The sequence below is a fragment of the Pipistrellus hanaki genome, assembly GCF_964339955.1.
Source record: "Pipistrellus hanaki genome assembly, chromosome: 2".
Classification (NCBI taxonomy): Eukaryota; Metazoa; Chordata; class Mammalia; order Chiroptera; family Vespertilionidae; genus Pipistrellus; species Pipistrellus hanaki.
Window position 1 is genome coordinate 158,700,076 of NC_140504.1, and position 25,741 is coordinate 158,725,816.

The following is a 25,741-nucleotide window of genomic DNA, read 5'->3' on the forward strand; positions in this document are numbered from 1 at the left end:
CATGTATATTTGTTGACTTAAAATATGACTATACATTTATAAGTATACTAGGGGCCCAGTGCATGAATTCATGCACCTTGAAAGAAACTGTGGGCCACGAGGCTGCGGTGGGCACAGGTGTGGGTATTGGCCCATCCCTGCACCCCCACCCAGCCCCTCCCACCATGGCCCTCAGTCCCCTCTCTGCCAACGGCCCTGCTTGCACCCACTGACAGCATGGAGCAATTGGAGCCTGCGCCAGCAGTGGGTGTGAGCAGGGCCGGCCCCATCAGTGGGTGTGAGTGGTGGCAGCTGCCCCAATAGCCCCTCAGAAGCAGGGAGAGGTGGAGAAACCCACAGGGGTGGTCAAGGCCTGCAGCTGCCACTCACACCTGCTGACAGCGCCAACAATTGGGATTGGTGCTAGGTGCTGGCAGCGGGTGTGAGTGGCGGCTCCAATGCTGGCAGCTGGTGCAAGCGCCAGGTGGGACTGCAGTGTGCGGGAGCAAAGAATTTTCAGTAACCACCAGAGGCTTGCCCTGATGACAGTGACCAGCGTCCTGCCTTGGTCTGACACCCCTGCTCACCTGCTCCATAATCCTGTCACAGCCAACGCCCTCCTGTTCCATGCTCTGCTGCCTGCTGCCAACACCCACCATGTTCCAAGCATGCCACCTGGTGGTTAGCGCACATCATAGGGACAGGTTGTTCAGTTGTTCTGTCATTAGGTCTATTTGCATATTAGGGTTTCTTATATTTAGATAGATATTTTATTTATTGTTTTTCAAAATGCTGTCATCACGGTGGTCACTTATTTAAGTGAACTTAAATATTCTTTATATGCTATGTATGTTTGGAATTTAATAATGAATAAGATAAAGTCTTTGCCTTTAATGGAATTAATAGAGCACCAATTTTTTCACTCTAGTTATATACAATTCACAATGTACCTATGTATTTTCTTTTAACTCATTTATTATGTACAACAATCTTCAAGAAAGGTATGAAAATTAACTTTCAAGTAGGTCATTTAATTATTACCAAAATCTAATGAATATTATCCTCATCTTTAAGATAAAGAAAATAAAACTCATAGAGATAAACAACTTGCCTAAGATCATAAACTAAGTGACAGAAGCAGGATCTTTTGGCTTCCAATTTAGTGTTCTTCATATTATACTACAGCTCTTTCTGTAGTTTATTGTTGGAAAGGTGGAACTACTAACAATATGTTACAATTTATGAAATGTTTACACATTTCCTTTCTTGTTCCTCCAATTTGTGAAATGTTTACAGATATGGTCACTACAGAGTGGATATATCCAGACATGTCCTTTATTGTGTGGCAAATTATATTTTTTCTCAATATTTTTAAAATTTGTATTTGAACTCTGAATTTTGATTTCCATTTTTCTTTCCATCTTCCCAACCAATTTAAGGTCTCGTGTTTTTCAAAAAGGAGCATTAACTTTCTCATTGATTAAATCATGGCATTCTATTGTTTAAGTATTTTTATATTTCTGCACAATTCCCAAATATATTTTGGGTATCACACTTCTGCTGGATTTGTATAAATCAGTTCTATTGCTACTGCCCCTTAAAAGAGTCTGTGTGATTCAGTCCATCTTCCATCCTAGAAACCTCTTGGGAGAAAGCCCTTGTTTTTCTCTTGCTCTGCTTCCTGTTGTCTAAAAGAATCACTATAGGAATTATCCTTATTTTCTTTATTTATCAAACAAACTTATTGAGCACTGAAGATGTGCCAGAAACTTTGTCAGCCTCAGACATTAAGTGGTGGGCAAATAAACATAATCTCTGTTCTTAGTGATTTATAACCTTATGTTTATAAGTGCTATGGAAAAGTAAAGCAGATTAAGAGGAAAAGAAGTTGGAGAGTTGGGAAAGGCCTATCTGTGGAAGTAAGAAATGACTGGCCAGGGAAAATTTGGGAAGAAGAATCTGGTAGAAGGAAAAACAACCTTTAGGCTCTAACTCAGAAGCATATATTCAGAATACACCACACATACACAAGCACACGCACACACAACTTTAGTGGTGCAAGCAAGAGGAATAAGGGTAGGAAATAAGGTTATATCATGTAGAGCCATAGAAACCATGGTTAAGATTTTGAGAAAATAGGTATTAGAAAAGTTGCTTATTTAAAAGGATGTTGTTGTTGTTGTTGTTGTTATAATACATGTAGCAAGCATATTTCTTCTGTAACTGTTATGAAGGCTTTGAATAAAAAGCATCGTTGTCAGGTTTTTCCATTGTTATTGAGGATAAAATGGCTGTGTAAAAAATTATTAACATTGTGCAGTATTTCTTAAATGTTTGCAAGTATATATATAAGTGGTCCAGTTGAAATAACACTTTTTAAAATGGTTGTGAAATGTACTTAACAGAGAGAAGTCCATCTGGAAGTGCCTTTGGCAGTCAAGAAAATCTGAGGTGGAGAAAGGATATGACTCACTGGCGGCAAAACACTGAGAAGCTTGACAAGTAATATAATCTTCTATTTTATGTTAAATGATAGGCCTGTTGAATTTCAGCTGCAAGAGGAAAATGACTTAATTTTAATGTTATTTTATATATATGTTAGACATTCAAATCTTAGAAGAAAAAATATTATACTTAATTTTTAAATAGAAGATTTAAAAAGATTTGGGGGAAGAATTTTTAATGTGGTATAATAAAGCATAATGTTACATATTTTAAATGTTACCCCATTTTCCCCAGCAGCCCACCCCCTTCGAAAGTTGCATTCTACAACTATTTTAGAATATATTTTGGGTATCACACTTAAACTAAGTATTTCAAGCATTACAAAAAATTAGAAAACTATTATTTGCCCTCTTGGAGCCTAAAATATAATTAAAGGAAGACAAAACACTCTGGGTCTTCTGATTCTAGCGTGGAGACAAGCCAGGTAAAAACACAGTTGAAATGCACTACCATGAGTCCAGGAGCCTAAAGGACTTCACCATCAGTATAAAGAGAACTAGGTGACTGCAGGTAAAATTGCTTGGCTTGAAACCCTGCATTGAATTAAGGGGCTAAATATTTTCTCTTGACAATTTGTAATTACAAGTTAGCCCTGGAGTAGCTTGACTGGCCCAAAAAACTTTAGTATATGGTGACCAGCTCATTCAGGTTTGCCTAGTACTACTAATTTTTAGCACTGAATGTTTCATATCCCAGGGAACCTTTCAGTCCTGTCCAAGATTGTTGGTCACTCTATCTGAAACCATTTTCAGCCCAAGAGTTAGAGGATTCTTAAAATAAACTTCCAGAAATATTAGTTCACAATAGTGAAACCGTAAAACACAGAAAGCAAGGCCCTATGCAAGCCTATAGACAAAAAACAGTAACAGCAGACTCAGTACCATATAGATGAGAATTTGAAATTATCAGAAATTATTAGTCTCTTCAGGCTGCTATAACAAAATACTTATAAACAACAGACATTTATTTCTCACAGTTCTGGGAGCTGGGAAGTTCAATATCTTGGCACCAGCAGATTTGGTGTCTGACCCTCTCCCAGGTTACAGACTTCTCTCTCGCTATGTTCTCATATGGTAGAAAGACAAACAGATTCCCTGGGACCTCTGTTATAAAAGCACTAATCCCATTCCCAAGGCCCTTACTCTCATGACCTTTGCCTCACCTAATACCATTCATTACCTTGGGCATTAGATTTTCAACGTAAGAATGTAGGGGGACACAAATATTCAGACCAAAGCAGATACTGAGTATAAAATTAATATGCTAACATTTTTTAACTTTGAGTGTTCACTTTTCTCTCTTCTTTGTCTGCCTAAGTCCATTTCTTTGATTACTTTTCCACATGTGTGGTGGAATTCACAAAACAGCCAGCATATATTGCTTTATTTCTGCATTTGTGTAATGTTCTTTCTGCTTATCTTGCCGTATTCTAAGGAAGCTGTTTTTTGGGGGATTTTTTAGTGTTTTCCTGATTCTTTTTGTTTAAACCATATATATATGGTTTAAAATATATTTTTAATATTTATTTAAAATAATATTTAAAATATATTTTTATTGATTTCAGAGAGGAAAAGTGAGGGGGGGAGAGAGAGAGAAAGAGAGAGAGAGAGAGAGAGAGAGATAGAGAGAGAGAGAGAGAAACATCAATGATGACAGAAAATCATTGATTGGCTGCCTCCTGCACACCCCCTATTGGGAATCAGCCGGCAACCTGGTCATATGCCCTTGACTGGAATGGAACATGGGACCCTTCAGCCCACGCTCTATTCACTGACCCACACCAACTAGGGCTAAACCATATTTTTATAATGTTTCTTTGCAGAAGTCTTTCTGGATTTTATGTTTGAACAATGCATTATTTTCTTTTTCAATTTAATGCTAACTATGCTGTATTTTCTCCTTAAATTTAATTTGTAAAATATAAACTCATAAATTTTTCTCTTTAATGGTAGTAATAAAGATTCAGAGACTTAAACATCTAAGAACTTCAGTAAGTTAGTATTTAGTATGTCCTTATACTTTTGCTTTGATTTGTGTATTGTTTTGTCTATTTAGATGTAATATATAATTTCTATATATGTATTGCTATTAAAATAATGTCAACTTTACCTATAAATCATCTATAGTTTTTTAAATTTTTATTAAATAATACTTTTGTATATATTGGATAGTCAAGTAAATGACTTGATTGGCATCAGATGTTTTGTTTCTAATGCGTGATTCCATCCAGAGTCTCATTGAAGAATTAATTTATTTTCTGCATCAAAATTTAAAATTTTTTAAACTTTAGGGGGGGGAAAGTACTTTTATCCTTCAACATTTTGAATAATGCCATGAAGCAGCCCTAAATGCAAGCCCACATAGCACCATCTAGTGGCTATTCCATGCAGAATAAAACACTTTCTGTGTTTGCTGTATCTCTGGAAGCTAAGTATTTCTGCTTTCATTGGCATTGTGATAAAGTATATATAGGAATAGTCAACAAAATGTAGGGTAAAACAAAACATTGATATGTAAAATATTGTCTTTTCCCTTATTCTCTTATAATTTTCAATTTATCAAATACTGAAAAATGATTCCAAGTTTTGTTTGTTTTTTCTATGAATCTTTTAAGTCTTTTTTTGAATTGTGGATCTGCTGTTTTGTTTTGTTTTAAGATAAATATAATTTCTTATACTATTTTACATTAGGTCAAGAGCAGAGATTGAACATGAAGCACTGATTGATGGAAATCTGGCTACTGAAGCAAACCTAATCATTTTGGATACACTAGAGATTGTTGTCCAGGTAAGAACGCAAAGAACAGGAATTTAAAGTATAGATTTAGTTCACTACCTGGTTTTGCTCAATGGATAGAGTGTCAGCTTGTAGACTAAAGGGTCCTGGGTTTGATTCCTGTCAAGGGCACTTGCCGGGGTGTGGGCTCGATCCCCGGTAGGGAGCATGCAGGAGGCAGCTGATCAAAGATTCTCTCTCATCATTGATGTTTCTGTCTCTCTCTCCTTCTCCCTTCCTCTCTGAAATCAATAAAAATATATTTAAAAGAAAAAATATATAGATTTGGTAAATTGAGTTTGGGGGGAAAGTACCGTATTTTCCGGCATATAAGACGACCCCCTAATTTTACAGTTAAAACATAGGTTTAGGCCTGTATTCGCTGTATAAGACTACCCCCCACTTCCGAGGCAACACCAGTTTGTTTGTTTTTTTTAATAGACTCTGGTCAATTGGAGCAGGCTTTTTTTCGTTTCAAAAGTCGTCTTATACGCCGGAAAATGCGGTATTTATTGAGCCATTTTATTACATTTTAAATTTAAGTAGTTCCTAAAAGCTATATCCTGGCTCTCCCTGCTCTCCTTCATTTAAATCCTGCCCATTCTTGCCAAAACCGGTTTTGCTCAGTGGATAAAGTGTTGGTCTGTGGACTGAAAGATCCTAGGTTCGATTCCGGTCAAGGGTATATACGTTGTTTGTGGGCACATCCCCAGTGGGGGATGTGCAGGAGGCAGCTGGTCGATGTTTCTCTGTCATTGATGTTTCTAGCTCTCTATCCTCTCCCTTCCTCTCTGTGAAAAATCAATAAAATATATTTAATAAATAAATAAATTTTGCCCATTCTGTTTTTCCCTTTTTTCTTTTATCCAAATCCTGGTAAACTTTTTTTTTTTTTTAAGTTCTCTTAAATCTTATCATTTTCCTATTTTGAAAACAGTATTTTTTTGTGTATACATATTCTGTCTCCTTAACCAAATTGCAAGTACATCTCTTTTTTATTTAATCTTTAAATTGCAGACCGTTTCTGTAACAGAATCCAAAGAGAGCATCCTTGGTGGGGTACTAAAAGTGCTGCTACATAGTATGGCATGTAACCAAAGTGCAGTTTATCTACAACACTGTTTTGCTACACAGAGGGCCCTGGTTTCAAAGGTAGGTTAATTTTTTCCCTTCAGTCTTATCAGACTTTATTAACATTGTCTAAGATCATTTGACATGTTCATTGGTTAATGTATTTATATTTAAAGTTTTCATAGAAACCCAAGATCCTTGATTCTTCTTTGTCTCTCTTCTATTGTTTGCCTTTTGGAATTCTTATTTGGATCACCTTTAACCAGTTTCTGGCTTAAAAAATAATTTTGATGTGAAGAAAGGCCTAAAATTAATAGCTAATTTTAAATTTGGGGCTTTCCTTATTTCTTGTTCTTCCTGTTCCTTATTAACTTGATAAATCAAGAATTCAATGTATAAGTAGTTCAGTCCATTCAATTTAAATTAACTTAATGTATGGTGAATGGAAAATAAAGTACATTTGTTCAATGACTTCAAATATTTATTTCCTACATTGGTTTCCTCCTAAAAATTTGTATATCCTTATAAATCTCAAAGGTAGCTATTTCTTTTTCTTTTTTTGATAATATTACAGATACCTCAAATTTGCCCCATCCCTTACTTCCCTTCTCTAAGCTCCTCCCTAACATTCCCATATCTTCACTATCCTATTGCCCATGCCCATGGGCTATGCATATCCCATATAATAAAAGGCTAATATGCAAATTGACCTAACAGTGGAATGGCCAGTCACTGTGATATGCACTGACCATCAGGAGGAAGGTACTCAATGCAGGAGCTACCCCCTGGTGGTCAGTGTGCTCCCACAGGGGGAGCATTGCTCAGCCAGAAGCCGGGCTCACAGCTGGCAAGCCTCTACTACATCCGTGGCAATGCTAACGATGTCCGGCTGCTGGCTTAGACCCGCTCCCCATAGGAAGCAGACGTCCCCCAAGGGCTCTCAGACTGTGAGAGTGTGCAGGTGGGCCTGAGGGAGCCCCCTCCCCCCACCCTGAGTGCACAAATTTCATGCACCAGGCCTCTAATAAGTATATAAATTATTTGGTTTATCTCTTCTCGTCCCCTCAACCCCACATTGTGCTACGTGAGTCTGTTCCTCCATGCTTAAGTCTTATTTTTTTGGTCAATTTCTTTTGTTCATTAGATTCCAGAAATAAGTGAGATCATATCCAAAGGTAGCTATTTCATCTTATACATCTTATAAGATGGAATACAGAGCTACTGATGAAACTTAACCAGTGAAAATAACTTTCAGTACTCTTGTAATAATAAAAACATATTATAGAATTATTACATGTTGGTTACTATACCAAGTGTTTTATGGGCATTATCTAATGTAAGATAGTCATACAACCCCAAGTAGATAATATTATTAGGCTCATTTTATGGATAAGAAAACTTGTCCAAGCTTACGCTGCTACTAGCTAGTAAGTGCCATAGTTAGGTAGTATTCAAACCCAGTCTGTCTGAATCTGATCCACATTATTAACCATTAGAGGCCCAGTACATGACATTCATGCACCAGTAGGGTTCTACCAGCTGGGGACTCCCTTTCCCAGCTGCCAGCCGGGGCCTTCCTTTGTTCCACGCCACGCCCCCGGTAGTCAGCATACATCATAGCAAGCAATCGAACTGCTGTTCAAACTCCTGAGGGGACACTTTGCATATTAGCCTTTATATAGAGAGATTATATATATAAATTAGCAAATATTGTCCTTTCACCATTCTTTTGATTCTTGGCTGTACTAACAAATCTCTAGTTCAGGCTACATAACTTCAATGTCGGTATTGTTTTTTATAGTTCCCTGAACTCCTGTTTGAAGAAGAGACAGAACAATGTGCTGATTTATGCCTCCGGCTTCTCCGACACTGTAGCAGTAGCATCAGTACAATACGGTCACATGCTAGTGCCTCCCTTTACCTATTGATGAGACAAAACTTTGAAATAGGGAATGTAAGTATTTTGTCTTTGGATTCATAATGAAATATAACTCCTGCAACTGTCTATTAAATGGATTTAGGGGGAAGCTTGGAATTATTTTATATATTTTGAGCCTAATCCTAGACTATCTTGATATTTCTCATTCTATAGATATCTTATAAAAACTCAAATCTTTAATTTTGTTTTCTGCATGTCATTCTATGGATATCTTATAAAAATTCAAATCTTTAATTTTTTTTTCTGTATTAAAAATAACATACAGCACTTAGCCGGTTTGGCTCAGTGGATAGAGTGTCGGCCTGCAAACTGAAAGGAACTGGGTTCAATGCCAATCAAGGCCACATGCCTGGGTTGTGGGCTAGATCTCCAGTGGGGGACAGCCAATCCATGATCCTCTGTCATCATAGATGTTTCTATCTCTCTCTCCCTTTACCTTCTTCTGAAATCAATAAAAATATATTTTTAAAAAATAATATACAGTAGTAAACTTAGAACATAAATCTATGTTGAGGGGTTATAAATTTTAATTGTTACCATTTAGTAAAATGAAAGTAATAATAAAGAAAATTATAGGTTTAAGTATTTTGATTTAATATTTTATGATTATATGTCAGACTTTGAGGAATTCCATTTTTTCATTTAAGTATTTATTTGATAATATATTCATGTGTTATATTTTTTTATTTTAGTTTTTTTTGTTTGTTTTTAGTCAGATGTTTAATTCACTCAGGTAAGTATTTAAAAATTAAATTTTATAATTTTTCTTTGAGTACTGTTTTTGGTATCTTATTGGGTCTGATATGTAGTATTTTCTTTTAACCCAAAGAATTGATAGTCCTTTTTGTTTTAAAGTTTTTTTATTATTTTTTTTTAATATTGATTTTAGAGAGAAAAAGAGAGAGGAAGGAGGGAGAGAGAAAGAGAAGCATCATGTTATTTATACATTCATTGCTTGATTCTCATATGTGCCCTGACCTGGGATCAAACCTACAACCTAGGCATTATATGACAATGATGTGACCAGCTAAGCTATCTAGGTAGGGCTTGTTTTAAAGTTCTTGGTGGTGGTGGTTGTTGTTGTTTTAAATAATGTATTTATAGGTTTTATATTAAGAGAGAAAGGGAGAGATATAGAAACATGGATTGGCTACCCTCTACATGCTCCCTACTGGGGATTGAGCCTACAACCCAGTCATGTGTCCTGACCAGATTCTAACCAGCAACCTCTTGGTGCATAGAACGATGCTCAGTATACTGAGCCACGCTGGTCAGGCATGTTTAAGTTTTGATGCTAGTTTTATTGCTGTGTGATCATACAGCATATATCTCTTTTGTACTGTGTGCCTTTGTGTGTTCATATATGCAATGTTTTTGTAAATGTTACACAAGATGGGTATTTCTTATTTTTAGAGCATTGAGTTAAACAAAATACCTTATTAATTACATTATTCTGTTTTTCTATATCCTTGTTTATTTTTGATCCATTTGCTGGACTGATAGAAATTATTTTAAGCCTACAAATTGTATATTTTTCTCCTTTAGCTCTTATTGGGTGAATTGATATTCATAACTATTGCATCCTTTTTATGAATTATATTATTATTCCCTTTAGAATTGAAAAGGGTGAAGAGGCTTTATTTTAAATTTATTTCAGTCTAAATTCTACCTTGTATGGTATTAAAATACCTCCACTTTCTTTTTAATTTGAACCCTACTGTTCATTTTGTGTGCTTTTCTCTTTCTGTACCTCTTATGTGTTCTTCAGTTACCTTTGTATATTCCTTTATTTGTACTTTTAAGAATCAATTTATTTTAGTTGTGCCTCTCATATACAAGATAGAGTTGTGCTATGTAATCCACTCTCTAAGTTGAAGTAAATCTTTTCATATTTGCTATTATAACAAACTAGTGGCCCAGTGCACAAAATTTGTGTTTCTATTTAGATTGACGTATGAACTCCTATTTTATCATCACTTTCTTATTCTTGCTATCTTTCCTTAAATTATTTTATTTCTGCCTTTATTCCCTTTTAAAGTTAATGACTAAACACATTTTTTAAATAATGTAAGGCAAAATATTTCATTAGAATTTTCATCTGTTTCATGACAGCATTCTTATAATAAGTGTTCTTTATCTGGTGAATTTCACTGATCTTCTTTACTATTTTATTACTCAACTAGAGGCCCGGTGCACATGGGGGAGGGGAAGGTGCCCTCAGCCCAGCATAGACCCTCTGCAATCCAGGACCCCTCAGGGGATGTGCAACTGCCAGTTTTGGGCAGTCAGACATCCTTCTCACAATCCGGAACCATTGGCTCCTAACTGTTCACCTGCCTGCCTGCCTGATCGCTTCTAACTGCCCTCCCTGCCATCCTGATCACCCCTAAACACCTTTGCCTGCCAACCTGATCACCCCCAACTGCCCTCCCTGCCAGCCTGTTGCCCCTTACTGCCCCCGTGCCATTCTGGTTGCCCCATGCAGCCTGCTGGTCAGTCATTTGGTTGTCCCTCGCTAACCTCCCTGCTGGCCTGGTCGCCCCACGCAGCTTGCTGTTTGGTTGTTACTGTGAGGGCATTGTGACCAATTTGCATATTACCCTTTTATTAGTACAGCTATAGAATAAGCTGGGTTTTCTTGACCCAGGTGTTTATAGGAAATTCCTTCAAGAGTGTAATTTCTCTTGGAACTTTGCTATTATACATACATCTTGTCTAACTTTCTAAGTTTCTGGTCAATCTGTTTCTGTCCACTCACACATTTTTACTCATTTACTTTTCAGGACAGATAGTTTTATCACTTCAAAAATGAGTCTTTCATTTAAAAGAAGTATTTTTTCCCATTATTTCTGACACCTGTACTTCAGGATAAGTAGATGAATAGAGCTTTGTAAATAATTAGAAAAGCTGCCAAAACCGGTTTGGCTCAGTGGATAGAGCGTCGGTCTGCAAACTGAAAGGTCCCAGATTCGATTCCAGTCAAGGGCATGTACATTGGTAGCGGGCACATCCCTGGTGTGGGGTGTGCAGGAGGCAGCTGGTCGATGTCTCTCTCATAGATGTTTCTAGCTCTCTATGTCTCTCCTCTCCTTTCCTCTCTGTAAAAAAATCAATAAAATATATTTTTAAATAATAATAATCATTAGAAAAGCCTGGAAACAATAGAAGGAGACAGTGAAAAAGAAAAAGATACTTTTTGGCACTGCTTGATGATTATGCTGGAAGAGAGAGTAATAAGAGATAAAGTTGTCATTGAAAAGGCCTAGACTAAACTTTCATAGGACAGATATTTGTTTTGTTTATTACTGTACTCAGTTCCCACCATATAGTTTGACACATTGACTGAGCTGATACTTGTGTTTTGTCCTTAAAGCTTTGCTCAGCAATTGGAGCTTTTTAAAGATGTGTTTAGATTTGCATTTGACAAAAACTTTTCTGAAGCTATTTAGAAGATAGACTTGGGATATAAGAGAAAAGGCAAAAAGGATCAGTTAGGAAGTTATTACAGTAATTCAAGCAAGAAATGGTAAGGATATAAACTAAAGCAATGGCATTGGGAATGGAGAAAGAACAGATTGGAACAGATTAGGGAATTGTGAATTGGATTTATAGTATGAGTAATAAGGGAAGAATGATTTCTAGATTTTTGGCATGAATAAGTACATGAATAGAAGCACCATTCATTTAATCTATAGGAAGAGAAAGTATTTTAATGTTAAAATTGTGATACCTATGAGACACATCCAAATAGAGCTATCTAGTAAAATATAATAGCCTAGAACTCTATAGAGAAAAATAGGAGCTATGAAGACATAAGTATGTATCTGTACTAGTCAAAAACAAAGAAATGGATGAGACTATTTAGAGTATGACAAGTAAAAAAAATTTCTTGCTAGGCTGAGGTGACTTAGTGGTTGAATGTCTACCTATGAACCAGAAGGTCACAGTTCTATTCCCGGTCAATCCCCAGTGGGGGGCATGCAGGAATCAGCCACTCAATGATTTTTTCTCATCATTAATACTTCTATCTCTTACTCTCTGAAATCAATAAAAATATATGTATTTTATAAAGTTTCTTGACAGAATCTTTGGTACCAAAAGAGCAGATAAAAAATAGGAAAAACAGGATAAAGTGGTACCACTGAAGATAAGCTAGGAAATTCTAAAGGAAAAAATAATCAATACATTTACATATACAAAGATATCAAATAGAATTTTGACAAAAATATCTTCAGTTTGACAATTACTATGTTATTATTGATAAACTCTTAAAAATAGTTTCATAGTGGGGAATGGTGAAATAAATGAATTTACACTAAAAATGGAATAATGTAAATTCTCTTATAGACATTATTCTAAAGATTCTACCTTTAAGTTACTTTATGAATGATTTGTGTTATTTATGTCATAATAATGGACTTAATGAAATGGGCCAAAGTTTAAAGGCCATATCTACCACTTAAGAATTTAGTGATGGCCCTAGGCGATTTGGTTCAGTGGATAAAGTGTTGGCCTCCAGCCTCTGCATTTAAGGGTCCCAGGTTCAATTCCAGTCAAGGACCCGTACTTCAGTTTCAGCCTTGATCACCTGCCCTGGTCAGGGCATATGCGGGAGGCAGCCAATCCACGTGTTTCTCTCACATTGATGTTTCTCTCTCTTTCCCCATCCCTTACACTCTCTCTAAAAGTCAATGGAAAAATATCCTCAGTTGAGGATTAACAAATAAAAATAATAATTTTCTGATGGTTGGTTAAGCTCTCTAGTCTGTAAAAATTGTGTTACCTTATATAATAAAAGGGTAATATGCAAATTGACCCTAACAGCAGAACAACCAGAATGACTGCTGAACCAGTCGCTATGAGGTGCACTGACCACCGCTTGGTCCCTTTCCCTGGCTGGCAGGCTCCGATTGCCTGATGGCCACCTGCGGCAGGGACAAGGCCAGTGAGCAGGTGAGAACAACTGACCTCCTGGCTCCTTTCCTTGGCTGTCAGGCACTGATCACCCAATGGCAGACAGGGATTTGGGGGTGAGTAGTGGCAGGGGGCGGGGCCAGCTGCAGGCAGCTGGGGAAGATGGCCCTGATTGCAGGCAAGGCCTAGGGACTGAATTTCATGTGCCAGGTCTCTAGTTATTAATTACATTGTTTATAATAAAAGCCTAATATGCTAAGTGTCTGGTTGTCTGTTCAATCAAAGTGTAATATGCTAATGATATGCTAATGTCACTCAACTGCTCGCTGTGACGTGCACTGATCACCAGGGGACAGTTGACCAGTCACTATGATGTTCACTGACCACCAGGGGGCAAAGCCTCTGACTTGTAGGTTAGTTTGCTGCTGGGGTTCAGCTGATCAGGACTGGGCAAGATGGGTCGAACACACCTGGAGCTCTCCCATGGTCCCTCCCCAGCTCACGGATCCCAATTGGGACTGGGTGAGACAAGGCCAGACACGCCTTGGAGCCCTCCCACAGCCCTTCCCTGGCCCAGTCATGCACAGTAAAATCCCTCAGCCTGGCCTGTGTCCTCTCACAATCCAGGACCCCCTTGGGGGATGTTGGAGAGCCGGTTTCAGCCCACTCCCACAGGCCACGCCCTTCAGAGGGTGCCAGCTGCAGGGCTCACCACTGGCTGGCAACCGCTGCTGCAGTAGCACAAGCCTCTCCTGATTGGGACTGATAGGGCACGAGCCTGCGGCAGGCACAGTGGGGCCAGGATGAGTGGAAGCGGCAGGTAGGAGCTGCAGGCAGCATTGGATGTGGGTTTCAGCCCAATCCTCGCAAGCCACCCAGAGGGACCCCATCTGTGCACGAATTTGTGCACCGGACCTCTAGTATTTTATAATAGGTCAATGTTAAGTCTAGGTACAATTTCTAATTTAACTGTAACACATGGCACTTTTTAAAACCCTGTTCTAAGTTCTTTTTAAAATAAGATTTCAATATGCATATCTCATTACTTTTTAAAAGTATTTTGCGTAGAGTGGTATTTCTTTCACTAATTAACTTTTTCTTTTGGACTGTTCCTTTAAGCTCTCCTATATTGAATGGTAACCTGATAATGTCTCTGTTACAGAACTTTGCCAGGGTTAAAATGCAGGTAACCATGTCACTATCTTCCTTGGTGGGTACATCTCAGAATTTTAATGAAGAATTCTTAAGACGTTCTCTGAAGACTATATTGACCTATGCTGAAGAAGATCTGGAATTGAGAGAAACAACCTTTCCTGATCAGGTCAGAAATGCCACTTTCTAGATCATTAATTAAAATAGTATTGCAGAATAGTCACTTTTCCAAATTGTTAAATCAATCTTTGTTTTTTTACTGGAAGAGCCTGAATTTTTCTTTCAATCCACATATCATATGCCATAGACAAGGATGAATTTTTTTATTTCAATAAGCTACTTTTCCTTCTTGGGTTAAAAAAAGAAGGGTTTAATTCTGTGTATTTGTCACAGAAAGAACCATAGACAAGCAGTATGGGCAACCAGAAAGTTTTATGATGAAATGTTTTTTCCAATTATTATTGAAATAGTAATTTGCCTTAACAACTTGAGTTTTCTACAAACTACCTTTTGGGAGAATCAGAAACATAGGAGAGAATTATATTTTGTATTCTTTTTTATATCTATTCTGTCCCTATATTTTATTTCTACTTATAATTCTACTTGTTTCCAGGTGAGAAAACTGAAAAACAAAAAACAGTCTGCTGTAGAAAGTTTAGTACCCTTAACCCACGATACTCCAGCAATCCCATTCTTAACTATATCAATTATTTGTTTTGAAATCTTCAGGTACTCTTAGGAAATATCTTCCAAACTAATTTAGTAATTGTGAATGAATGGCAATTGAAGAATGTTTTTCATATAATTATCTGCTACAGGTTCAAGATTTGGTTTTCAATCTTCATATGATCCTTTCTGATACTGTTAAAATGAAGGAGCACCAGGAGGATCCTGAAATGTTGATTGATCTAATGTACAGGTACCATTTGTTTGATTAACTTATAATAATACTATAATAATACTATATTAAGGGCTTAAATTAGTAGGACACAGGAAACAGGTAAAAAAAAAATAAGCACACAAATATTAAGTCAGTTCCTAATGGTAGATTGAAAAGTCAAAATGCACTTTTTTTAGGTGGCTTTTTCACATCCCTTGTATACTCCTTCTTTTAAGAACTATGCATAATTGTTCAGTATATATATTGATTATAAAAAACGAGAGGGTTTAAAAAAATAATCAGAACACATTTAACACCTTGGCATCCTGGACCCTAGACTTCCTAAGAAGGCTCAAGAACCCATATTTTAAATGTAAAAATCAGTCCTTTAGTGATATTTATCATAACCATTTTCTGACTTTAAATATGGTTATGCTATAGAATATGTCTAGGAACACGTTTTGAGAATTTTGTAATTCCTATTATATGTAGAAAGATGTAAGTAAAACTTGAGGCTTTTTCTTTTCCACATGACTCTTTTTTCAGTTTTGGAGTTCTTTAAAGGGCACATTCAAGACAAATATATTTATAAGGTTTTTTTTATTGAATATAAAACGTCTTTAGCCGGGATCGGTTTGGCTTGGTGGATAGAGTTGGCTTGGGGACTGAAAGGTCCCGGGTTCGATTCCGGTCAAGGGCATGTACCTTGGTTGCGGGCACATCCCCAGTTGGGGGTGTGCAAGAGGCAACTGATCGATGACTCTCTCTCATCGATGTTTCTAACTCTCTATCTCTCTCCCTTCCTCTCTGTACAAAATCAATAAAATATATATATATTTAAAAAAAAATCTTTATGTTTTTCCATAATGAACACGTAAATTCTCATAGTTTTTTCCTTATTGTTTTCTTTAATAGCCAGATTTTATTTTTTTATTTTTTTAAAATATATTTTATTGATTTTTTACAGAGAGGAAGAGAGAGGGATAGAGAGTTAGAAACATCGATGAGAGAGAATCATCGATCAGCTGCCTCTTGCACACCCCCAGAATCGAACCTGGGACCTTTCAGTCCACAGGCTGACGCTCTATCCACTGAGCCAAACCGGTTTTGGTTAATAGCCAGATTTTAATATGGCACGGCTATTTTTAGTATTTCCCTCTCCCCCCCTTAAAAAAACAAAACAAAACTGATATTGCCCATTCCGTGGGCCCACTTTCTCTAAGCATACACAAATACATTTCCATACCCCTAAAAAACTTGTCTTAATGGGTTGTGTTAGATAACAGAAACCTTTGTAGGTAAACACTACTCATAAAAAGCAATCTAAACTCCCTTTCAGCTTAGGAAGCCAATGCTAATTGGGAAGAATTTCTGTTCTATTTAGAATTGCCAAGGGCTACCAGACCTCTCCGGATCTGCGTCTGACCTGGTTGCAGAACATGGCTGGCAAGCACTCGGAGCGCAGCAATCACGCTGAGGCTGCGCAGTGCCTGGTCCACTCAGCAGCACTGGTTGCAGAATATTTGAGCATGCTGGAGGACCGCAAATATCTCCCTGTGGGCTGTGTAACATTTCAGGTAGGAATCTGCCAGACTTAAATTAAATCCAGGTATGCCCTTTTTTGGTTTAAATTTTTCTCCCTGGTGTTTAGATTAATTCGACAGGTAAGGAAAGCATAAAGATGGAAGGTATGCTTCATAAGATGGAGTAACATTTCAATATCACTGTCTTTAATATATTTTTTAAGAATACTTCTTGCTCATTCTCTCCCCATGGTTTTACCTCTGAATTGCCAATGCCGTGTATGTTTTTTCTCTTTGCCTAAAGTATTATGGACTTTTATGTCATCTATGGAACACACTCAAAATACTGAGGACCAAAATTCAGTAGAAGCTTTTATTTGGCTTTTACTTAACGAGAGGTAAAACCAACATTTTACTTAACTAGAGGATAAACCAACATTCTCCATCTTCTGTATAAAATATGCTAATACCTGGCTCATAAGTGGTAGTTTACTAGAGTTACATAGGTACCTCTGATTCACTAGTTGAATTCTTTGCTTGCAAAGAGTCAGTTATGTGTTGCTTTTCTTAAAAACCTGTTATGCCAGGTTTGGAAATTTTCTAATTTTGATTAAATATTATAAACTCTGATGAAATCTAAATGCAAAAAGAAAGTGAGTTATTGTTTCTTTGAAAACTATCAAGTCTTTGCAAATCAGTTGAATGATTTGCAAAGACTTGATAAAAGTGAGTCTCCAGAACAGTTGTTGAGTTAATTTTGGATCAGATAGATATAAAAGATTGCAGGAAAAGCTCCTAAAAATCTAGGATAATTTAATTAACTTTTTAAGTTCAAATCTTTACTCTATAGAAACCAAAATTGGAAATACAAAATTGCATTATGGATAGTCAAGAGAAAGTGCATGGAACTCTGATCTGGAGGCACATACTCAAAGAACAGGTCTTAGACCTGCCTGAAAAAATTGACAAATGAGTATCTCCTGTAAGTGTTTACATCACAATAAAATATTTAAAGTATTTATGCATCATTTTTTTTTAGAACTAATGATTGATCCCAATCTTAGGGAGTAAAGGTTTTTTTGTGTTTTTTTTTTTTTTGTGTTTTTTTTTTTACCTGAGGCTTTTTTTTTTTTTATTAATTCTGTGTTGGGTAAATCAAAGAGAACATTTTTTTGTATCTTAATTTCCCTCAAAGGGAATTTTGACAAGAACAATTAAATTAAATACTATTTAAATCTCTTTGGATGTCCTATCTATATCTATATATATAAGAGCCAGGTCGTAACATCCAGAATGACCAAAGACTTAACCAAATGTTAGGCTGCATGCGCAGCAGGTAAATGGGCTGAACTGCTGACCTCTTGGGGGGGGGGGGGGGGTGAGGAGGGTGAGCAGCAGTGGGAGCGGCTGCTGGCGAGGCCCAGAGAAAGAAATAGGGTGATCAGACCTTGCTTTTCTCTCTGGGCCTTGCCAGCAGCCAAGCCGCTCTCTTTCTCCCAGAGGTCAGCAGTTCAGCCCACTTGCCAACAGCGTGGGGCTGCTATTGATCAGCCCCGCCTCTATGATCAGGCCAGGAGATAGGCCCAGAGATGCTGAATAGCATAGATACCGACCAATCAGAACCAAATCTGGGTGAATTGCAAAGAGCCAATGGCTGCCTAGGAGGCAGAGCTTTTGATGCTGACTGGCATAGAAACTGACTAATCAGAACCTACTCTGGGTGAACTGCAAAGGCAGAACCTAAGGTGGGGGTTCAGGAGGAGTTTTAAGGGCAACAGTTGCTTGGTGTAAGGTGTAAGAAAGTGATTCAATTTTTTAATGTCTGATTTGCCAGTATAGTGCATATAGCTGGCTATCAGTCCAGATATAGAGATGATGTATTTTTGTCTGCCAAGAGCATCTCCTTCTGATGAAAAAGGCTTCCCCTGCCAATTAAGCAACCCTATCCTATATAATCTATTTATACTAATAAAAGGGTGATATGCTAATTAGACCGGGTTGACCAACCATCTTCCAGATGTCTGACTTCCTTCCAGACAAAGCCATGGTAGTGGGGGCTGAGGCAGATGCAGTTAGGGGCAATCAGGCTGGCAGGAGAGGACAGTTAGGAATGAGATCAGGCTGGCAGAGGAGGACAGTTAGGAATGAGATCAGGCTGGTTGGGGGCAGGTCAGGCTTTCAGGGAAGGGCAGTTAGGGGTGATCAAGCAGGCAGAGGCTATTAGGGGCAGTCAGACCAACAGGGGAGAGCAGTTAGGGGTGAGATCAGGCCGGCAAGGGAGGCCAGTTAGAGGCAATCAGGCAGGCAGGCAGAGGCAGTTAGGGGCGTTCAGGTAGGCAAGCAGAGAGGTTAGGGGTGATCAGGCAGACAGGAGGGCAAGGTAGGGGCGATTAGGCTGGCAGTGGGGCAAAATAGGAGTGATTAGGCAGACAGAGGGGTTAGAGGTGATCAGGCAGGCAGGTGAATGGTTAGGAGCCAGTTGTCCTGGGTTGCGACAGGGATGTTAGACCGGCAATAGGATATCACCTGAGGGGTTCCAGATTGGAGAGGGTGCAGGCCAGGCTGAGGAACCCCCATTTCGTGCACCAGGCCTATATTGTCATATTAATATTTTCCTTAGCCTATGATTTTTAAAAAATTTCTTTCTCACAATTTTTATTGATAGAAAAGTTTTCTTGTCACCTTGTCATTTTTAAATATATATATATATATTTTATTGATTTTTCACAGAGAGGAGGAGAGAGGGATAGAGAGCTAGAAACGTCGATGAGAGAGAAACATCGACCAGCTGCCTCTTGCACACCCCCTATCGGGGATGTGCCCGCAACCAATGTACATGCCCTTTGACCGGAATCGAACCTGGGACCTTTCAGTCCGCAGACCGATGTTCTATTGCTGAGCCAAACCAGTTTTGGCGTCACCTTGTCATTTTATTGTCATCTCCAAAATTACAAAAAGGTTTTGGAGATTTGTCTTTATCTGTGTATAGAATATCCTTAAAAAAATTTTTTTTATTGATTTCAGAGAGGGAAGAAGAGGGAAAGATAGAAACATTATTGATGAGCCGGGATCGGTTTGGCTCAGTGGATAGAGTGTCGGCCTGCGGACTGAAAGGTCCCGGGTTCGATTCCGGTCAAGGGCATGTACATTGGTTGCGGGCACATCCCTGGTAGGGGTGTGTAAGAGGCAGCTGATCAATGATTCTCTCTCATCGATGTTTCTAACTCTCTATCCCTCTCTCTTCCTCTCTGTGAAAAATCAATAAAATATATTTTAAAAAAAAGAAAAAAAAGAAACATCATTGATGAGAGAGAATCATTGATTGGCCACCTCTTGCTCCAATCTACAGGATCAAGCCTACAACACAGGCATGTGCCCTGACCAGGAATTCAACCATAATCTCCTGGTTCATAGGTCAATGCTCAACCACTGAGCCACACTAGCCGGGCTAATTACCCTTTTTTTTTTTTTAACCTAAGCTGATAACTATATTTTATCTTAAATCATTTCTTCATACATATCTTTTATGCTAAGAAATTCCATTTCACAAACCTTTTTGATTTTTTTTTTCTTTTTAGAATATTTCATCTAATGTTTTAGAAGAGTCTGCAGTCTCAGATGACGTCGTATCTCCCGATGAAGAAGGCATCTGCTCTGGAAAGTACTTCACTGAGTCAGGACTTGTGGGATTGCTAGAGCAAGCAGCTGCTTCTTTCTCTATGGTAAATGACTCGTGCTCGTTCTCTTTCCCCAGTTACATACCTCTGGATTATTAGTGATGTGTATATTTATTCTCTCTGCTTATGATCCTGCTTTTCCTTTGCAATACTTTTCTCTGAGTACCTTAAGAACTATCTAGGAATAAATCTTCTTCATCAATTTATTACTGCTTACTCTCCTTTCAGTCTTAATAATCTGTCACTTTTAGTGTTCTCTATTTGCTTGTTTATGGACCAACGCTTAATCTACAACAGATTTTTGTTGTTGTTTATAAAACTTTCACCACCAAACAGAAAAGAATTTTATAAACAAAAACAAAACAAGGACTCTAAATGATTTCAGTTCCTGCTTGGATACACTGACAAGGCCTGCTGATTAGATGAAAGGGCGAATCTGTTCTTGAGTGTGTTGAGTGCTCAGGAAGATTATGGTTTCTCATTTCATTGGTTGCCTGGAGGTGTTAGGGGCCTGGAGCTCACATATCAGGAATTTCATGAACTACATTCTAGATCTCTGTGTGACCTACCCTACCTTACTTTAACCCCAATCCTGTCCCTCCACATCTGTATGTGAAAAATTTAAGTATTCATGTGGTTCTAGGATGGGATGTTTATCAAAGAAAGTTGGGAGAACTAGCTGAGTCCCTTCTTTAACCATGGTGATAGGGTCACCTACTTCCTGTGACTTTTCTGCTGAGTGCTTAGTGTCCCAGCATCAAGGTTTAGGAGGCAGGGAGGTACATGTTAGGGTAAGATGGTATCTTGAGATAATACACAATGCTGCCCCAACTTCCCCATTGTACCACAATTAGGAATTCGTTATTTCTTCTCTTGACCTTACCCCTACCTTGCAATATATTGGTTAAGGGTATAGATTTAAAAGGCATACAGCCAGAATTCAAGTCCTGGCTCTGCCACCTTAGTAGTTAAATCACTTTAGGCACTAATTACTCAACCTATCAGTGCTTTACATTTCTTACCCATTGAATGCATCTAATACTAGTACCTACATCATAGGAATGTTGTCAGTATTAAATGAATTAATATATGTAATGTGGCTCCAGATTAGTAATAATGTGTGCTGAACCACTGAGCAACACTAGCCGGCTGACTATCCTTGTCTGCATCGTAATGGCTCTTAGAACCAGGTAGTCTGAATATAATCATTCTTAGCTCAGCCAGTGGGGCTCAGTTGGTTGGAGCATCATCCCGTGCATGGAAAGGTTGCTGGTTAGATTCTCAATCAGGGCATATACTTGTGTTTCGGGTTTGATCCCTGGTCAGGACTCATATGGAAGGCAACTGATAACTCTCTCTCCCTCTCTCCCTTCTTTCTCCCTCTCTCCCTCTCTCCCTTTCTCTCTTCTCTCTCCCTCTCTCCCTCTCTCACTCCTCTCTCCCTTTTTCCCTTCTCTCTCCCTCTCATCCTCTCTCCCTCTCTCCCTCCTCTACCCTTCCTTCCTCTCTAAGCATGTCCTTGAGTAAGATTTAGAAGAAGAAGAATTTAAATAAATAAATAACTCTAAGAATGTTAGGTGTTGGTCCACTTTAAAAAATTTTTGTCTTGCCGAAACCGGTTTGGCTCAATGGATAGAGCGTTGGCTTGGGGACTGAAAGGTCCTGGGTTCGATTCCGGTCAAGGGCATGTACCTTGGTTGCGGGCATATCCCCAGTAGGGAGTGTGCAAGAGGCAGCTGATCGATGACTCTCTCTCATCGATGTGTCTAACTATTGGGTCGGCAGCTAAGTAATTGCGGATTTTTTAAAGAAAATCAAAGACAATTTTTTCATGGAACTAAATAACTTTATTCTGTAATGTATTGCCCATTTTGATCAATGACCTTTTGCCATCTTTCAGGCAGCATCATAATCCCACGTTCAAAAAACTTCTGTTTTTTATTAGCAAAAAACTGAATCAGGTACGATTTGACATCATCATTATTGAAATTTTTACCATTCAAGGAGTTTTGTAAAGATCGAAACAAAAAGTAATCAGATGGTGCAAGGTCAGGACTATATGGTGGATGTGGCAAAACATCCCAACCAAGCTCCATTAATTTTTGCCGAGTGACCAAAGATGTGTGTGGCCTTGCATTGTCATGATGGAATACAACACCTTTTCGATTTGTCAATTCGGGCCACTTTTCTTCAACTGCATTGTTTAATTTCGTTAGTTGTTCAATGTAGACATCAGAATTGATCGTTCGGTTGGGTGGTAAGAGTTCAAAGTAGACAATTCCTTTGTAATCCCACCAAACTGATAACAAAACCTTCTTTTGATGAATATCAGCTTTTGATGTTGTTTGAGTTGGTTCACCTGGCCTGCTCCACGATCTTTTCCGCTTGATATTGTTGTAAACAACCCATTTTTCATCGCCAGTTATCAGTCGTTTTAAAAATGGATCATTTTCATTACGTTTCTTTAGCAAATCGCAGCTGCTAATGCGTTGCGTTAACTGTGATTCTTTCAGTTCGTGAGGAACCCATGTATCGAGTTTTTGAACATAGCCAAGTTGTTTTAAGTGATTTTCAATGCATGTATGTGATACATGAAGCTTCTCTGCAATCTCACGTGTTGTACTGTGACAGTCCGAATTGATTATTGCTTTGATTAGGGCGTCATCAACTTCAACTGGACGACCAGAGCGTCTTTCATCTTTGAGTGAAAAATTACCAGAACGAAATTTGGCAAACCAATTTTGACACTGCCGTTCTTTTAAGGCTTCGTCACCATAAACAGCACATAACTTTTTATGAGCTTGTGATGCGTTTTTCCCTTGCGGAAATAAAAAAGCAAAATATGACGAAAATGTTCCTTTTGATTTTCCATTTTTCAACGAACGCCAAACAAAACTACAAAACAGATCAAAAAACTTTTTTTACTGATTAACAGCTGAATAGTCAACTATCAAATACAAAATGTGTTTTACATTTGTACTACGTCTGCAAACCTAAAAATTCAACTGAAGCCATATATGTGTGAAACCCGCAATTACTTAGTTGCCGACCCAATATCTTTCTCCCTTCCTCTCTGTACAAAATCAATAAAATATATTTAAAAAAAAATTTTTTTTTGTCTTTGAGAACCTTGGATCTCTGCTCCATGAGTTTCAGTATAATTGATCTGAACTAGCAGGGGAGGAAGGTTTTTTTTGTTATTAATGGAATATTTTTATAAATATACACTGTGTGTATTTGTGTGTGTGTGTGTGTGTGTGTGTGTGTGTGTGTGTGTGTGTGTGTGTAATTTTAATAATCAAGTAGTGAATTCAGATTGTGGTACAATGACCTAATTACAGAATTTCTTTTGTAATAAATAGCATGTAATAATGAATTTCATTCTTTTTCAATTAATCTATTTAATCTTAATTAAAATAATTACTGAGGCACTTTAGTTACACTAAATCTATTTCACTCTTATAGCTCTGTGACTGTTTAAACATATTCCTGTGTACTGACTAGAAAATATAAGAACCATATGTTTATTTCCTTGGGAAAATATATATGCTCATTTGTGAGGCAATGGGAACTCTTTAGCTCTTGGAAAATCTTTCTTCCTTCACTATAGCTACCAACCCATGATTAAGGACAAGAGAATGGAAGAGTAGTACAAACACATTTTGTCCCTTACTGAGTATAACCAGAGTAACCCTTGGCCAACCGCTGGCCAACTAGCCACTAGTGGAATAAAATCTGAAAATCTGATGACTTTTTCATGTTTTGTTATAAATCATTTGTTTTCCCAAAGGGGATTTCCTGTGCCAATTTAATATTTTATAAAAGTTAAATAATTTTAGTTTCGTTGGTGGCCACAGGTTATCTGATAGTAATGTATCTGTGACCAATGTAATAATTGGATTTCTTTTATTTCTCTGCTCAGAATTAGTTTCTGCAAAAGTTTATCTGCAGCCGAAACCAGTTTGGCTTAATGGATAGAATGTCGGCCTGTGGACTGAAAGGTCCCAGGTTCTATTCCGGTCAAGGGCATGTACCTTGGTTGTGGGTATATCCCCAATAGGGGGGGTGCAAGAGGCAAGCTGATCGATGATTCTCTCTCATCGGTGTTTCTAACTCTATCCCTTTCTCTTCCTTTCTGTAAAAAAATCAATAAAATATATATTTTTTAAAAAGTTTATCTGCATATACAAGTACACACACATATTTACCTTAGTGAAGTAATTACTGGGTAGATAGAAGCAGAATGTCCAATTCAAATTATATAGAAATATAAATATGCATGTGTATGTTAAATGCACACACATATATATGCGTCTATATCCGTCTAGAGAAGATAATAGATTGTGAAAAATTCCTCTATTAAGTTTAGTAAAATTAAAACTAGTATTGTTTGTTTTTATGTCCATTGGAAAAGCTTCAGTTGGTATTGTAGCAGATATATTGTGAATTCATAAAGTGTAAATATTTACTTTCTTGTTGATATAAAAGAAAGCAATATCACTCTTACAGGCTGGCATGTATGAAGCAGTTAATGAGGTGTACAAGGTACTTATTCCTATTCATGAAGCTAATCGGGATGCAAAGAAACTATCCACAATTCATGGTAAACTTCAAGAAGCATTCAGCAAAATTGTTCATCAGGTAATGATTGCAATTTCTAGCTTCTGTATAAATGAAGAAAACTGTCTAAAAGCATTAGTGTTGCATTGAATTGATGTCAAACTGGATCCCATGGAATGACCATTTTAATCAGGTTACAAATGAACAGTGTCAAAATGATGGTTCAGGACCAAAGCAAGGCTCATTAACAAAAAAATGAATTTACCTAAAGTAGATTAAGATCATCATAAGCTTCCCACATAGCTTGTCTTTGTCGTGTTTTTTTTATTTTTTGTGTTCCTTTTTAAAATGATGATTAGTTGCCAAATTTTTTAAATTGTGTGGTATTTTCTGTTTCACTGTGTGAGTTATAATTATGAATTTGATTTTTAAATTAATTTCTATTTCTAGGCTGCCAAAAAGGTTTTTTAAGTTAATTTTTTATTAAATGGTAAGAAAATTTAATAAACCCCTAATATTTTGTGATTTCAACTCGACTTAACTGTTTTATCCTAGATATTTCCATTTAATCATTCTTTGATATATTTCTAGTATGAAAATAATGAATAAAATGGTTGTCTTACATGTATTCAATAATAATAGTATAACTTCAATACTTGTTTATAGTTCATGGAATCCATCTGTCCACAAATATTAAAATCAAAATAAACTTAGTTTACAATAAGACTATTAGCAATTGCTGTCCCTAAAACTAAATCCTTGGCTC

General features: G+C 37.5%; 2 protein-coding genes across 8 annotated transcripts in view; one reads left to right on the forward strand and one right to left on the reverse strand.

The window, feature by feature from the left end:
* The window catches only part of PATJ (PATJ crumbs cell polarity complex component), a 762,329-nt gene that overhangs the window by 186,724 nt on the left and 549,864 nt on the right, over positions 1-25,741 (reverse strand). The gene's annotated exons all lie outside the window — the stretch shown is intronic.
* Positions 1-25,741, forward strand: part of DOCK7 (dedicator of cytokinesis 7) — a 170,096-nt gene that overhangs the window by 120,034 nt on the left and 24,321 nt on the right. For all 7 annotated transcript variants that reach the window (XM_084876068.1, XM_084876069.1, XM_084876070.1 and 4 more), the window contains 9 exons: positions 2,385-2,481; positions 5,175-5,271; positions 6,277-6,411; positions 8,132-8,284; positions 14,346-14,504; positions 15,154-15,254; positions 16,600-16,792; positions 20,317-20,460; positions 24,925-25,056. In XM_084876068.1, coding sequence (XP_084732194.1) covers positions 2,385-2,481; positions 5,175-5,271; positions 6,277-6,411; positions 8,132-8,284; positions 14,346-14,504; positions 15,154-15,254; positions 16,600-16,792; positions 20,317-20,460; positions 24,925-25,056 — 1,211 coding nt within the window. The remainder of the gene's footprint in view (positions 1-2,384; positions 2,482-5,174; positions 5,272-6,276; positions 6,412-8,131; positions 8,285-14,345; positions 14,505-15,153; positions 15,255-16,599; positions 16,793-20,316; positions 20,461-24,924; positions 25,057-25,741) is intronic.